The sequence below is a fragment of the Pseudophryne corroboree genome, chromosome 7 (genome assembly GCF_028390025.1).
Source record: "Pseudophryne corroboree isolate aPseCor3 chromosome 7, aPseCor3.hap2, whole genome shotgun sequence".
In the NCBI taxonomy this organism is placed as follows: domain Eukaryota; kingdom Metazoa; phylum Chordata; class Amphibia; order Anura; family Myobatrachidae; genus Pseudophryne; species Pseudophryne corroboree.
Window position 1 is genome coordinate 111,531,464 of NC_086450.1, and position 15,731 is coordinate 111,547,194.

General features: G+C 44.3%; 1 protein-coding gene across 2 annotated transcripts in view; it reads left to right on the forward strand.

Annotated features, from left to right (window-relative positions):
• The first annotated feature begins 367 nt into the window (after positions 1 to 367).
• CACNB4 (calcium voltage-gated channel auxiliary subunit beta 4) overlaps positions 368 to 15,731 on the forward strand; it is a 115,255-nt gene continuing 99,891 nt past the window's right edge. For both annotated transcript variants that reach the window (XM_063933541.1, XM_063933542.1), the window contains exon 1: positions 368 to 616. In XM_063933541.1, coding sequence (XP_063789611.1) covers positions 572 to 616 — 45 coding nt within the window. In that variant the 5' untranslated portion in view covers positions 368 to 571. The remainder of the gene's footprint in view (positions 617 to 15,731) is intronic.

The following is a 15,731-nucleotide window of genomic DNA, read 5'->3' on the forward strand; positions in this document are numbered from 1 at the left end:
ACGTTCAGTGTCAATCATGCTGAATATATGAATTATACTGGGGGAATTCTCAGCAGGAGCAGGATTTAAGTGCTAGTTCTAACCAGAATATAACACTGTGGATTGATTCATTTTTTTTATTTTACACTCAGGCGTTTAGAAAACAAACGGTGAGTCCTAAGTAAGAATTAACACGGAGAGAAGGGAGAGAAAAAAAAAAGCCAGGGAAGGATTCTTGCATTTGACAGTACAGACCTTCTGCTCGTCATCCTACTATCAAAGCAAATGAGCATCCAGCTGAGAAATTCCAGCCAATCACAGGGCGCATTCCTGGGTCTTTCACCAGTCCTTGGTGGGGAAGGGTTTTGCTTTCATGCTCTGAATTTGGAAGACAGATAAAAATGCCAGGTCTGAACTGCCTCTAGGGATAACCTTCCCTCTCTAATATGAATGAACAGCATCTTGGCTGGGGTATCCAAACCAAAAAATTGACAGTGCAGGCTTGGTGTCTTCCTGAGGCCTTGTATTGTCAGCAGTGGAGTGCTGGATTTTCCGATTCTGCATTGAGAGGTGCATTGGATTCTAGACCTCCATGTACGACAATTTATATCTACATGGATTTGAAGATTCGGAGGCGGTAAGCATCTCCTCTTCATCCTTTCAGCAGAGAAATGATTTACACTAGATATGCAGCAGCTGAGGGGTGTAGGCTGTGATAGCAATCTAAAGGATTCTCAACCATCCATTGAATTATTAATCAGGACATTAGTAATCCAGGTTTTTACAGTTCTGCTTTCCTCTATATGATTCTGATCATATTTAAAAGGGAGAAAGATTTAGGCAGAATCCAGGTTACATATCCAATCATTGTAAGGAAATGTCACCTGGGATTCGGACATGTGTGACATCTTGGTAAATTGCAGCATAAATAAATGTCATAGAGTTTTATAACATAGAGAGGAAACTACAATAGAGGGATGATTGTCTTTGCTTTACAGAAATGTTGCACCCCTTTAAGAGTGAACAATGCCATAATGCATGCCCTGTGCTCAGGTATCGATATACTAGTATTAGAAATCATTTACCCCGATCTTAACGGTAGAAGGCCAGTTGTAGAGGTACAGTAACAGGGACTCTGGGGACTGAAAGGGTGGATTGGTTTAAAATTCAGTGGGGACACAGTGGGAGTCCTGTAAGAACCAGCAAGGCAGCATTGTTCTAGACAGCGATATAGAGAAGGATTATTAAGTAAGAAGTCATTGATTTTCATAAAAGAGACCAGCATGTACGTCATTGCAGATGTGTAAACTTACTGGTGTGATAACCACAGGGGAGAGGATAAGATTACATATTAGCAGTGATACTGCGCTCTTTTTCCTCTAACAGGCATCAGCGGTTATCATGCTACAGTGTAAAATGTGGTTTTCTGATGTCAGGATTTCAGCTGTAACCCATGTGCAAATATAGCTTCTCCTGCAGCATTAACCAGCGCTGGGCCGTGCGTCCCAGTCCCCTCTGCATTTGATGGGATTAGAAATTATTTGAATGTTTTGTATGTAAATGTAGAAGGTGAGATCGGAAGGAGGAGGCAGGGCATGCCGCTCGAAAGCTGCCTGTAAAGGATGAGCAGGATCCAGGGAGAGGACGTGGAGGAGGAGGAGGAGGGGTCAGGATGGGAAGAAGAGACACAGTCTCTGGAGATGTAGTCTTTGTGCAGTAGCAGCAGCCGAAGCTCTTGGAGGGAAAAATCAGAAACGATTTGTGCAGCATGTTTATTGCAAGTGCTACTGGCAATTAAAGAGTTAAGCAACAGAGCAAGGCTACGTGTACCTTTTTCGGTGTAGGTGAACTACAAATCTAAGCATGCCCCAGCAGCCTCTGGGAATATTGTAGCTCACCACCGGTGTTGTACTATATGATCCAGCATGCCATGACAGTCTGCTGTGACTGGCCTACTACAAATCCCAGCATACCAACACCGCTGGGACTTCTGGTTCCATGAGAGCTGGCCAGCCACAGTTTGCCTTGGTATGTTATTATTTAAAAAAACAAAATTATTGAATCATTTAATTGTTTCACAGCAATCATTTCCTGGTGCAAATTCCAGGCCTCTTGTGGAGTTTTGGAGTACGGTAAACATAGGTTGTTCTGTAGCTTCCAGTGTGTTAAACAAGTGCTCTTCAGCCTTGGATAATTAGTCTCCAGGGACAGCTCAGAAAGATTTAAGGAGTATGACAGTGTATTAAAAAGAATGTAAATAACAATGTATTGTAAAGAACAAACAAAGTCAGTGGAGGAAATACAGTTATTATTTAGGGTCCGTTGCTCACTTTAAAAAGCAAAACAAAAAAAAACCCTTAAAAATAGAGATGTCATATTTAGTAACTGATAGTTTAACAGCCCAAGTGGATGATCAATTATTGCAAGTGATTTTGTGAGTTTCTGGGCAAAAAATATTAGTTTGAAACAGCAAGTACAGGAAGGGTTTTTGTCTGTGGTCTCATACACACGGGCTTTAAATCTGGGTATTGCATCTCTAAAGCCAGGCAAATGCATTTTAGCACTTGTGATAAGAATAATGTAAGCAAATGGACATGTATATATACACCAGGAAAGGCTCTGCCTCACCTGCCTCCCCCCACCGCACGTCACTGATATACACACACTTACTGACAAGTATTTGCTTTGCGTCAATTTTAATGTTGCTTCCAGCGTTCATGCGTGTTAATGCTTGGTACAATATAATGGAGTTCTATAGGAACACTCACTAAGTGCATAATACACTAAGCTGCAGTCAGGCTTTGAGAACGTGCTTTGAATGCTCTTTTAAAATCTTTGTATAAACAGGCCTGGCTTTTCCATGTGTAGGAGCCCTATGGGCAATTCACTTCATGAAAGTAATCTAAAAAAAAATCACGTTTTTCCTTAAGTAATTAATCTAATGAGATATATTCCATTTCTCACTGCAATCTACTGTATTTCACTGACTTGATAAATAAATAAACTTCCCCATTAACAGCAATACCCAGCATTGCTTATGTAAGCCCCTCACTGGGCTGCTTCTACAGCTTGGTCACGTAGATAGGCAACAGTCGCTAATCCATAATAGGTACACACCCTGTACCCATTTTTTCAATACTTACTTCTTCAGAGTCCCGTGTCATTTCCCTGGAGACCTGCACATGTACAGTAGGCTCTGTGTGATTGGGAAATAAGTGTGCTTGGGAAATAAATGTGCATGACACATAAGTGTGATGGGAAATACGTGTGATTGGGACATAAGTGTGATTGGGAAATAAGTGTGCTTGGGAAATAAGTGTGCATGGGAAATAAGTGCGCATGGGAAATAAGTGTGCTTGGGAAATGTGTGCATGGGAAATAAATGTGCATGAGACATAAGTGTGATGGGAAATAAGTGTGATTGGGACATAAGTGTGCTTGGGAAATAAGTGTGCATGGGAAATAAGTGTGTCTGGGAAATAAGTGTGCATGGGAAACAAAAGTGATCGAGAAATAAGTGTGCATGGGAAATAAGTGTGCTTGAGAAATAAGTGCGCATTGAAGATAAGTGTGATTGGGAAATAAGTGTGCTTGGGAAATAAGTGCGCATGGAAGATAAGTGTGATTGGGAAATAAGTGTGCATGGGAAATAAGTGTGCATTGAAGATAAGTGTGATTGGGAAATAAGTGTGCTTGGGAAATAAGTGCGCATGGAAGATAAGTGTGATTGGGAAATAAGTGTGCTTGAGAAATAAGTGCGCATTGAAGATAAGTGTGATTGGGAAATAAGTGTGCTTGGGAAATAAGTGCGCATGGAAGATAAGTGTGATTGGGAAATAAGTGTGCTTGAGAAATAAGTGCACATTGAAGATAAGTGTGATTGGGAAATAAGTGTGCTTGGGAAATAAGTGCGCATGGAAGATAAGTGTGATTGGGAAATAAGTGTGCATGGGAAATAAGTGTATGGGGGGAAACATACATGATATGTCCACTTATATCATATGCAGTGTTGTACACAACTGCTGCTGCTGTATGTGTACACCTTATTCGCTACTAATCATCATCATCACTGCGCACTTGCATCTACCTTATACTGTGTACAAAAATTAGGCCTCCAGACAGCAGTATTTTCACTTTTGTCAAATGCTGACAAAACCTCACTGAACTTTGCTTATGTAAAACTGGCACAGCGCAGTTCTGTCTTTTTGGTCACAAGTGTAGATGTGTATGACTCTGCATTGTCTGCACTTGTATCCATTTTGTATCCATTTTACAAATCATGTGCAGAGCATAGACACTCAAGATACGCTCTGCAAACTGCAGTATGTTTAACAATGCACCGGCCCCAAATATGAGGATGTTAGTTAATTTGCTAAATGTTCACACACAATACTTGCCTAGTCTCCCAGAACGGCCGGAAGGCTCCAGAAAATCAAGTAGCACTCCCGGCCACCCAGAAAAGTGGGCAAGTTTCCCGCAGCCTGCTTGGACCCTGTGAAACCCCCGTCCCCATTCTCCCCTGTAGCTGCCTGCTAAGAGAGGAACAGTGAGCTGGTGATGGGGGGCTGCATGGGCTGTAAGAGCTGCAGTATGTACGTCTGAAGCGTCCAAAAGAGTTTGTGGTCAGCACTGCAGTAGCGATTCTGGCTGCAGGATGCTGTTCCCCACACGCCTTGTCTGATGGTATCGCTTCCCCAAATGATGGTGTTGTTTGGTTAGCTTATAGTGTCACAACAATGCTGGGAGATATGTTTTGAGGGATACACACATTAAGGTTACCGTATCGGCCCAATTGACCACTATAATTTTCTGACTGCACCAGTAAAGCTGTAACTGTTTCTAATACTCATTGCGAGAATGAGTTAGACCATGGACAAAGTGAGTTCAGAATCACAATCAGCTTTATTGGTCAGGTGTACTCATGTACACTAGGAATTTTTTGTGGTACAATGCATTGCCAAGCAGCAACATGAAGGGGGAATACATAGCATAAGAAGGGGAAAAAACGTAGCATACATTACACGTATGAGTTCATACTGCACATTGCAACTGTACGATAGACTGGACATATTAGACATGTTATACATGTAAGACTAAAAATGAAGGCTGCTTGGAAGAGCAGCACCGAGGCAGCCATCCGCGGCACCAACTTGAACTCAAACAATGCACATAATACAGAACATTTAAGTCATACTGTTCATCAAAAGATAAACCACACAGACATTAAAAAAAAAAAAAAATTGAGCACACAGAAAGCATAATGCATGATTGGTGTAGGCATTTTGGGTAATAACCTCCAAGGGTTGTGTATTCCACCCTCACAAGGTACCAGGTGCGGCAGCCGTCTTGGGCGCACAGCGTAGGATTACCCAGAGTGGAATAGTCTACCCCTAAAAGAGATGACACAAAATGGGGGTGATTTCAGAGTCCTAAAGTTCAGAGTAGGGTTCTAACAAAACCACCAGGTCCATGTATTTTTCATCCCATTCACAAGTGTACCATATGGGGCAGCCATGTTGGGCGCACCTCGAAGGTTACACTGTGGGAGGTGAGGCATACAAGGGCCCAGTGCATATAAGGGAAAACTGACACTTGTGTAGTAGTATGATGTATGAGTAGTAGGCATTGGTCCTGGTGTTCTCATGACAGAGGTGAGGAGAGGCCACATAGTGGTCCTGAGTTGCAGTGTTTGGAGAATTAGTTTAATTAGAGATTCTAGTGTATTCCAAATCCAGTTCAAACTCCGGTTCTAACTTCATCCTTAAAATACATCCTTAACAAATGCATACTTCACAAATGCAAACAGACCAAGTTCTGACTGCAGGCCTTGATAATGTTGCTTTTAAATGGTACACACTATGGGGGTTATTCCGACACGATCGCACGCTGTGCTTCGTCGCATCCATGCGATCGGGTCGGAACTGTGCATGCGCTGTGCCCGCATTGCGCAGGTGCATCGTTGCGTTGCCGGGCAGCAACGCCGCTAGTGAAGAAAGCGGTTGCAGCGGCGACCGCAAGAAGATTGACAGGAGGAAGGCGCTCCAGGGCGTCAACTTACCGTTTTCTGGGCGTGAAGATCCGAATGCAGGCGTGTTGAGGCGTTTGGAGGGCGGATGTCTGACGTCAATTCTGGGACCTGCAATGCTGGATTCATCGCACAGGGTAAGTAAGTCTTACCCAGGTCTTGTTTTACACAAAACTTTTTTTGCATAGCAGGGCTGCTCAAGCAAAAAAACACTCCCCCATAGGCGGCATCTAGTTGATCGCACGGGCAGCAAAAAGTTGCTACGTGCGATCAACTCGGAATGACCCCCTATATCAGTTGGCAAAGGGGGAGGTGTACAATCAGAAGTTCAGCTAATTAACAGAGGGGATTTTGAATTGAAGACAGATCACAGACATTTGCAGACAAACTTTCTTGGGGTGTGGAAAGTGTAGCCAGAGAGAGATGATAGACTCAGCTATACAAGCATGGAGGATCTTGTCATGGTGGTAGGATTATTTATTTAGCCAGCAATACTTCCTTTGCTCATTTACTTTTTGCATTTCAAATAAAGATTTTCTTTGATTTTACTATAACAACACAGTATTGGCCACTGTGATATGATCATTTCAACTTTACATCAGCAAAATCTACACCTGTGCATTTCATTTATCACATTCATGTATAACATTCAGCAAAGTATTTTTTTTAAGAAGGGTCTATTTAGTTCACCTGTTTGGAGGTGAAAAACTCAACCCTTGGTGCAAAATGCACACCTGATAATGATGATGATTGGCGACAGCTTCTTATTGGCTGAGTCTGTCTGAATCCCTCCCACTAATACTAATACTTGCTAACGCTATAGTAATGGTGCTGCTGCAATCTTTTCACATGGGTGTGGATCATAGCATAGACAGTAACTAGGTCGACAGTCACTAGGTCAACCACTATTGGTCGACAGTGACTAGGTCGACACCTGAAATATGTCAACATGGTCACTAGGTTGACATGAACTAGGTCGACATGAGTTTTTAAAGTTTTTTTATGTCGATTTCTTCGTAAAGTGACCAGGAACCCCAATTAGTGCACCATGTCCCCTTGCATGCTTCAGGGAAGGTGCCTCACTCTGCTACCGCTGCGCTCGGCACAGGTTACCTTTCCCAATTGTAGTCCACATGGATTGTAAAGTATAAAAAAGCTCAAAAAATGAAAACGTTTTGAAAAACTCATGTCGACCCTTTTCCATGTAGACCTAGTGACCATGTCGACCAATATTGGTTGACCTAATGAGTGTGGACCTAAGTACTATCGACCTAGGGACCGGATACCTTTCACATTACTACAGTGGTATTTGTGCTCAGTCCACAGCAATAAATCATATTTCTATCTAATTTGTAAAAGGGGACGGGAACAGGTTTGTGTATTGATTTTAACTTAATTAGCGTGCTAATTTGGTCTTTGTGTCTTGGTCGAATTTTATTTTTCATGGTTCAGGCAACTGTGTTATTTTAACATAAGTAGTGTGCAATGAGTAGTAGGCATTGGTCCTGGTGTTCTCATGACAGAGGTGAGGAGAGGCCACATAGTGGTCCTGAGTTGCAGTGTTTGGAGAATTAGTTTAATTAGAGATTCTAGTGTATTCCAAATCCAGTTCAAACTCCGGTTCTAACTTCATCCTTAAAATACATCCTTAACAAATGCATACTTCACAAATGAAAGCAGGCCAAGTTCTGACTGCAGGCCTTGATAATATTGCTTTTAAATGCTACACACTATGGGGGTCATTCCGACACGATCGCACGCTGTGCTTCGTCACAGCCATGCGATCGGGTCGGAACTGTGCATGCGCTGCACCCGCATTGCGCAGGTGCACCGTTGCGTCGCCAGGCAGCAACGCCGCTAGTGAAGAAAGCGGTTGCAGCGGCGACCGCAGGAAGATTGACAGGAGTAAGGCGCTCCAGGGCGTCACCTCACCGTTTTCTGGACGTGAAGATCCGAATGCAGGCGTGTTCAGGCGTTTGGAGGGCGGATGTCTGACGTCAATTCCGGGACCTGCAATGCTGGATTAATCGCACAGGGAAGTAGTGTGCAATGAGGCACTGTAATGAGCTATAAGTATAGAGAGTTACATATAACTGTAACCTTGGCTGAACATTTACTGTATGGCTACTTTACATGGTGTGGGAAACTATATGGGAGTTTCTAATGTTAAATAGAATCCACGTGAATAAAAGTACAGAATATGCATCTATTGACAGTACCATGGTGGTCATTCCGAGTTGTTCGCTAGCTGCATTCGTTCGCTGTGCAGCGATGAGGCTAAAAAAGGCACTTCTGCGCATGCGTACGCGGTGCAATGTGCACGCGCGACGTACTATTACAAGGAACAATGTAGTTTCACACAAGGTCTAGCGAAGCTTTTCAGTCGCACTGGCTGCTGCAGAGTGATTAACTTGAAGTGGTTGTTTCTGGGTGTCAACTGACCGTTTTCAGGGAGTGGTAGAAAAAACGCAGATGTGCCAGGAAAAACGCAGGCGTGGCTGGGCGTGTTTGTGACGTCAAGTCCGGAACTGAATGGGCTGAAGTGATCGCAAGCGCCGAGTAGGTCTGAAGCTACTCTGAAACTGCACAAAATTCTTTTGTAGCCGCTCTTTTGTAGCCGATCCTTTCGTTCGCACTTCTGCTAAGCTAAAATACACTTCCAGAGGGCGGCGGCGTAGCGTTTGCACGGCTGCTAAAAACTGCTAGCGAGCGAATAACTCGGAATGACCACCTATGCACTTTGGGCCTGATTCAGACAGGATCGCTGCCGCAGTCTGAAGCCTGTTGACTAGTGCACACGTGCAACGGGCGTACTACGCATGCGCACCTAGTGAGACCCATTGAGATGCAAAAGCATCTCACTGGTCCGATCGCCTCTGCGCGGTCGCGAGGCGGGAGGGGGCATACCAACGATGTTAGAACGGCGTTGGTGGGGCGTGGTCCGGACAATGCAGGCATGTTCAGACCGTTGCGGGGTCGGCCCGCTGCAGCTGCGTGATGTCACACACAGCTGCTGCGACCCAGAACACGGCAGGTAGCCATCTACCAGTGCAGGGGGAGGGGGGGCAAGGCCTGACATGCGAGGCAGACTAGCCCTGTGCTGGGCATCCCCCCGCATGTCAGAGAAACTGATTGTAGATGTGCCAAATTTAGCACATCTACGTTCAGGTCTGAATCACCCCCTTTAACCCTTTATGACCCATTGCATGTTTCTGGTGTATCCCACTGATGACACTGGTAAAGTAGATCAATGAGGCCCCAAGTAACCTGAAAAAAAATATGGTGTGGCCATTTTCATTTTTAGAACAAAAAGCATTGTAGCCCGTACACAGAAACATTACAATTCATTCTAATGTGATATTTTGATTCTCTCCCATCTGCTGGAAAATGTTCACAGTATTTTCGTACATTTAAATGGACAATGGGATTTGAATGGCAGCCGTCATCACTATACAGTCTACGCAATCATTTTTTAATAATGTCCATTTAAATGGACAAGGGTGTCATAAAGGGTTAAACATTTCTAAACACTACACATTCTATTGCCCAGCAATAGCAAAAAAGAGACTTATGTTGGTTGTATCTATAACTCATATGTTGGACGGTATCCGTTTGATAGATAGACAGTGTCTAGTTAGACAGTCAATAGATAGACACCATATGTTAGACAGACATTAGGTCGACAGGCTCAAAAGGTCGACAGGCTCAAAAGGTCGACATGAAAGGGTAGACAGTACAAAAGGTCGACATGTCAAAAGGTCGACATGAAAATGGTCGACATAAAAAAGATAGACAAATGTTTTTTTTAATGTGACATGTTTTTGGACTATATCATACTTTCTCTATCCATGTCGGCATAGAGTTGGTTATAAACCTTGTGGCGAGCACAGCGAGCCACCGTGCCCGAAGCGTGGCGAGCCCCGCGAGGGTATGCCTTTCTACAATTGGGGGTCCCAGATGACAAAACTATCCACACAAACCACAAAAATGCAAAAAACATGGTGTCTACCTTTTTCATGTCGACCTTTTGACCTGTTGACCTTTTTCATGTCGACCTTTTGACCCTGTCGACCTAATGTCTGTATAACATATGGTGTCTATCTATTGACTGTCTAACTAGACACTATCTTTTATACCGGAACCACTACATACAAAGACGCAGCGACACTTACATCCACCACTGAATCAGGCCCTACGTCTGCTCTTCTATGAAATAGTAACTGTGCTACAATGTACAAATGACAAAGGAGGCACCTTGTTCAAATGCATGCTCACTGCTGGCTTATCTGCGTCCGAAGATGTAGCATCAGATCAACATTGCAACCATCGGTCGCTGATCGGACATCTAAGTAACCCTAAGGACGTGTGGCAAAACTACCAGAGCCAGTGAAACTGTGTCCGAGGATGCAGCCACTGGCTTTGGCACACCTAGAAAATGGGGCTGGCATGCCCTGTGTTCTGGAATGCTTCCCGTCACCACCCCAATGTGCCTGCTGCCTGTCAATCAAGCTGCGGCTAACGGCACTGCCACCGGAGTTCATCACATGACGTGTACATTTTTCATTTTTTTCTCTCTTTGCTATTACATTTTATTTTCACAAATTTGAATAATTCATCCATAATATAAATTAGTTGATAAATTAAATTATAAGGTACATTTTCAGATGACATTTATGACATATTGTTACAGTCCCACTTTTCTTCACTTTTTTTGGTATGCTGCTTACTGTAATGTACTGTATTGTGTTTCAATCGGGAGATGTAATTTTAGCATTTACTACTTTCTGTGTGCAGCCACAACTCCTGGTGGCAAGTGGCAACCAGGCACATTTACTACTGTTTTCTCCAGTTGTATACTATATGCAAGCTGAGCTGCAAGCATCTTCTGCATCCAGCCAGTTCTGCACGTTATACTAAATGCACCTTTTTTTCAGGGCATATTATGACCTTGCGATTCTATTGAACTCTAAATGAGTCCCATAGTGAATATGACAAACTTATTTTCTTTCATTAGCAAAGAAAAAAATGCACTGAGGGAGTGAGAAAAAGACAAAAGCTCCTGCTCCGTAATACAGCTACCTGTGCTGCAGAATTTCTGTGTAACAGATGTGGCTAGTGGATGGGGTGGAAATTCGGGCACCACACTTTCTGTGCCTTTAGAGGTCTATTTATTAACATTATTTTTAGTAAAATAACGTGAAAAAGGGTGTTTTCACACCCTTTTCACATTATTTTAGTATCACCTGAATGTATTAAAGGGCATTTGGAGCAGTTTTCATGAAAAACTGCTCCAAACCCTTTAATTCACTGTTCTTCGTAATCCACATCGCATTCCCCATACTTAATTTGAAATGTGATGTGGCCAAATTTACACAAAAAAAAAGTGAAAAAAATACCGCAGTGTGCCCTGTGATAATCTCGCCACCTCAGGCTGGCGAGATCACAGGGCAGCACTGCGATAGGCAGGCATTTGCCCTGCTTTCTCTGCCCCTGGCAGAGAAAGCTGTGCGGGGACCGGGCTCCAGTGATCAGCTATGTGTGTCCGATGTACACACAAGCTGATCAGAGTGTAAAAAGAAAAAGAAAAAAGTAAAAAAACAAAAAAAAAAACCATACTCACCTGTCCAGGGAGCCGGTGAGCACTGCCGGGCGCCGGGTCCCCTATATGCTGCAATGTGACCCCAGTGCAGTAAAGTGATGCTGCAAAGCGTCAGCGCACTTCACAGCACCGGGGGTCACTGCAGCCCACAGGATCCGGCGCCCAGCAGCCCAGCAGGAGCAGCGCGGACCGGCTCCATGGACTGGTAAGTATATTGACCTGCTGGGGGAGGTCCGCTGTGCGCGGGGGTAGTCACATCGGGAGGGGGGCGACCGGGCGGCGATGTCGAGGGGGCGGCGCATGCGCACAGGACATCGGGGTATCTTTTATGAAAAATACCCCAATGATGCTGCGGAGTGTCATCGCAGGGTCAGAACTTGACCGCAAGCCCCGAGGGTTAGGGTTAGGCTGCAGCCCGGGAGGGTTGGGTTTAGGCAGCGGGGATGGGAGGTTAGGTTTCGGCACTGACGGGGGGAAGGTTAGGGTTAGGCCAGTGGTGGAACTAGCGAGCAGTGGGCCCAGGTGCAACAAAATGCTTTGGGCCCCCCCATCCCATCCAAGTCCACCCCCTCACTCCTGGAGAGGATCTGGGGCGGGATGTACTAATGTACATCGCCGCCCTGCGCCACGATGCTGAACGCATATGTACTAACATATGCGATCAGCATTGCGGAGGACAGCTCTTCCGATAAGAGCTGTCCTCCGCGATGCACAGCGGCAGCCTGACTTCCGGGATTCGGCCCCAGAAGCCAGTCTGAGCATGCGCGGGGTGACGGGGGCGGCCGCAGGGCATGCTGGGAGGGATCCGATCGGATCCCTCACACAGCGCCGCGGAGAAAAGCCCATAGGCTTCTATGGACTATGGCCAGCTAAAGCTGGCGAACCCCGACGCGGCGCTGACCTGGCGGCCGAGGGATAGTACATCAGGAAAATGCGGTAAACAGGGGGTCGACCGCATTTTCCGCTTAGTACATCCCGCCCATGGTGAGGGGGATCTGCTCAGGGCCAGAGAAATGGATACCTAGCAACAGTGTCGTCACTGTGTGCAAGAAACGGCATCGGAGCCCCCCCCACCTCCATGTAAAACAGAGGCAGTGAGCGCCGTAGGCGCGCAAAAAAATATAGGGGCATGGGTTTGTGGGGAAGGGGTGTGGCCACAAAATAGTACCACAGCATCCCCTTTTTACACATTACGGCAGACAGCGTCCCATTTTTGAACACACCCCACCCAAATCTAACTCTCTCTGTGCACATGTTACATCTGGACCCCTGCTGTGCACATGGTTTTGCTAACAAATTTGCTGCTGCGATCAGATCTGAATTAGGCCCTAGAACTTGTTGGTCTTTGCTGGCTAAAACATGCTTGATTGTTGCTGTATATTACATGCTGGTCATTGCTGGCTATAATATGCTGGTCATTGTTGGCTATAATGTGCTGGTTATTGCTGGCTATAACATGCTAGTCATTGATGGCTATAATGTGCTGTCAGTATTGGATACAACATGTTGATCTAACAAACTGATTGTTGCTGTCTATAACATGCTGGTCATTGCTGGCTATAAAATGCTTGTCATTATTGGCTATAATGTGTCGGTCATTGCTGACTATGACATGATGGTTATTGCTGGCTATAACATGCTGGTCATTGTTGACTATAACATGTTGGTCATTGCTGGCTTTAATGTGCTGCTGGTCATTATTGGCTAGAATGTGCTGATCATTACTGGCTAAAACATGCTGGTCATTGTTGTCTAGAATGTGTTTGTCATTGTTAGCTATGTGTTGGTCATTGTTGGCTATAATGTGTGGTCATTACTGGCTATAACATGGTGGTCATTGCTGGCTATAATGTGCTGTTCATTGCTGCCTAGAACATGCTAGCTATTGTTTGCTATAATGTGCTGGTCATTGCTGACTATAACATGATGGACGTTGCAGGCTTTAAAATGATGATTGTAGCTGGGCTATGGTATAAATGCTGGTCATTGCTGTCTATAACATGCTGATCATTACTGGCTGTAATGTGCAAGGCATTGCTAGCTACAGCTCTCACTCAGTACATTACTCCAAACTGTTCTTTCGAGCAGCAAGGAGAGGGGGGAAAAAAACTATTCTTACAGTGCCTTAGAGAGTGTTCCCCAATGTTGAATATTATCAGTCTATCTCCCAGGAAGTAATTGACAACTTGCCACAGGCACTTGATGCAATGATAGGATAGACTCTGGGTAGTTGGCTGACAGTGTCTAGGTATTATCCCCCCTCCCACAGCTCCACTGGGCTCCAGAAGATGGGATGCCCAGGCTGTCATCTGCAAAGCTCAGAAAGAGACACTCTAAGACAAGTGGGGCAAAAGTGAGGATTCTGCGTAGAAAGTGATGTGATTTTGCAAGTAGAATTTGCTTGCTACCACACGCTTCCACTACATGTAATTCAAGGAGTCTAATGAGTATATGGATCCATTTCTCTCCATAGTATGAGGGCATCTAGGTAGTCCTGACATTCACGTTTGCCCTAGAATTCAATCTCTGACCCTATTTTGCAGAATGCACCAAAGTTTTACTAAGATGACCTTTAATGCTAATAAGCAGGTTCCCTGCATAGAATATGCTTGTTTTACAATAGAAATACCAATGTTATTGGACATAATTCATTTTTTATTTCATTTAATCATACTGCTCTGTCCCTGTCTTTTCTCCTAAGTGAGGAGCCAACACCTTTCTTCTCCCTGACTTATTTTCTTTACATGTTTCTCCTTTCCTCCCCCTCCCCCCCCCCAATCTGTGCATACACTGTGGTCTCACCTGTACAACATGTTGTTACTAATTTCTCTATACTAAGCTCCAGGTTGTGTCCAGTGCTTGCTTATTACATTGTAGGAATTGGACAGAGTCTCCTCCTAACCTTAAATCCAGCTTACTGCGCATGCACCACAAATGATTAGGGATTGTGGACACACAGAGGATTTATTTGAAAAGTGAGCAACAAGTAGTCAGCATTTGGGGGAGGTAACGGGAGTGGCTAGAAAACCATATTCTGAGCATTCCCTGGTCAGCCACTGAGAATTTGGAGAGGTTGGAGAGGCTATGGCGTCTTAGGAGAGCCGCCATGGCCTTAGGAGAACCACTCTGTCCGAGAGAGACTAGGGTTGCTCACCTGGAAAATGTTGATATAGATAAAATGTCGACATGTGCATTAGGGTTAAGGATAGAGTGACAGTAAACAGGCAGTGTCGACATTAAATCAGTGTCGACGTGCTGAATATTGTCATTGTCCACATAATGAACATGTCAACATAATGACCATGTTGACATTGTCATGTTGACCTAATGAATGTCAAGATTTTGCCCGGCATCATAATATGCCACACCTTCCTCTTGAACCAATTGAAAGTGTTGGAAGGTTTGGGTATTGGCAGATTTCTTCCTTGGGAGCAACTTTGATAACCAGTGATGTTCTTGTTATCATTCGTTACGAATGTTAAATGGTGCTCCAGCCAATCAGCTCCTGTCATTTTTCAAACACATGACAGTTATGAGCCGATTGGCTGGAGCACAATTTATGGTTAGTAATGAGTAATAACAAGAATATCATTTGTTGTTAAATCTGCCCCATAGTTTCTTGTGAACTGATGAGCTGCATTTGTCATGACTATTGATTCAGCCTAGAAAACATGTCTGCCACCACTGTGAAAGTAGGCCATCCCATGCCGACACTATGTTTCCTGGCATTTTCCTACGCAAACATCACATTTTCTAACAGCTTGCACGTCTTTCAAAGCTCATCTATGTACAAATGACAACATATGTGTTAATTGTGCACATAAGAACAAAGACAACAAATAAGCAGCAAAGCAATAAAGAATTTGAGAGTGAGACTGAGCAATATGCGACTCTTGGGTAAACACATGCATTTTACTCTGTGATATTTAGCTGGGAATTAAGTGTAGTTTTTTCTTTTTTCTTTAAAGCCCCAGTGGACACTATGATTAATGTGGGTGATATGCTCCGAGAGATGTGGGAGGAGAGAAAGTATATGCTCTATTAGATTGAAACAAATTTTTTATGTAGCCTAGAAAATAAGATACATTGTGTCAGGGGCTAGTTAATAAACTTGTTACCTGGTACTTT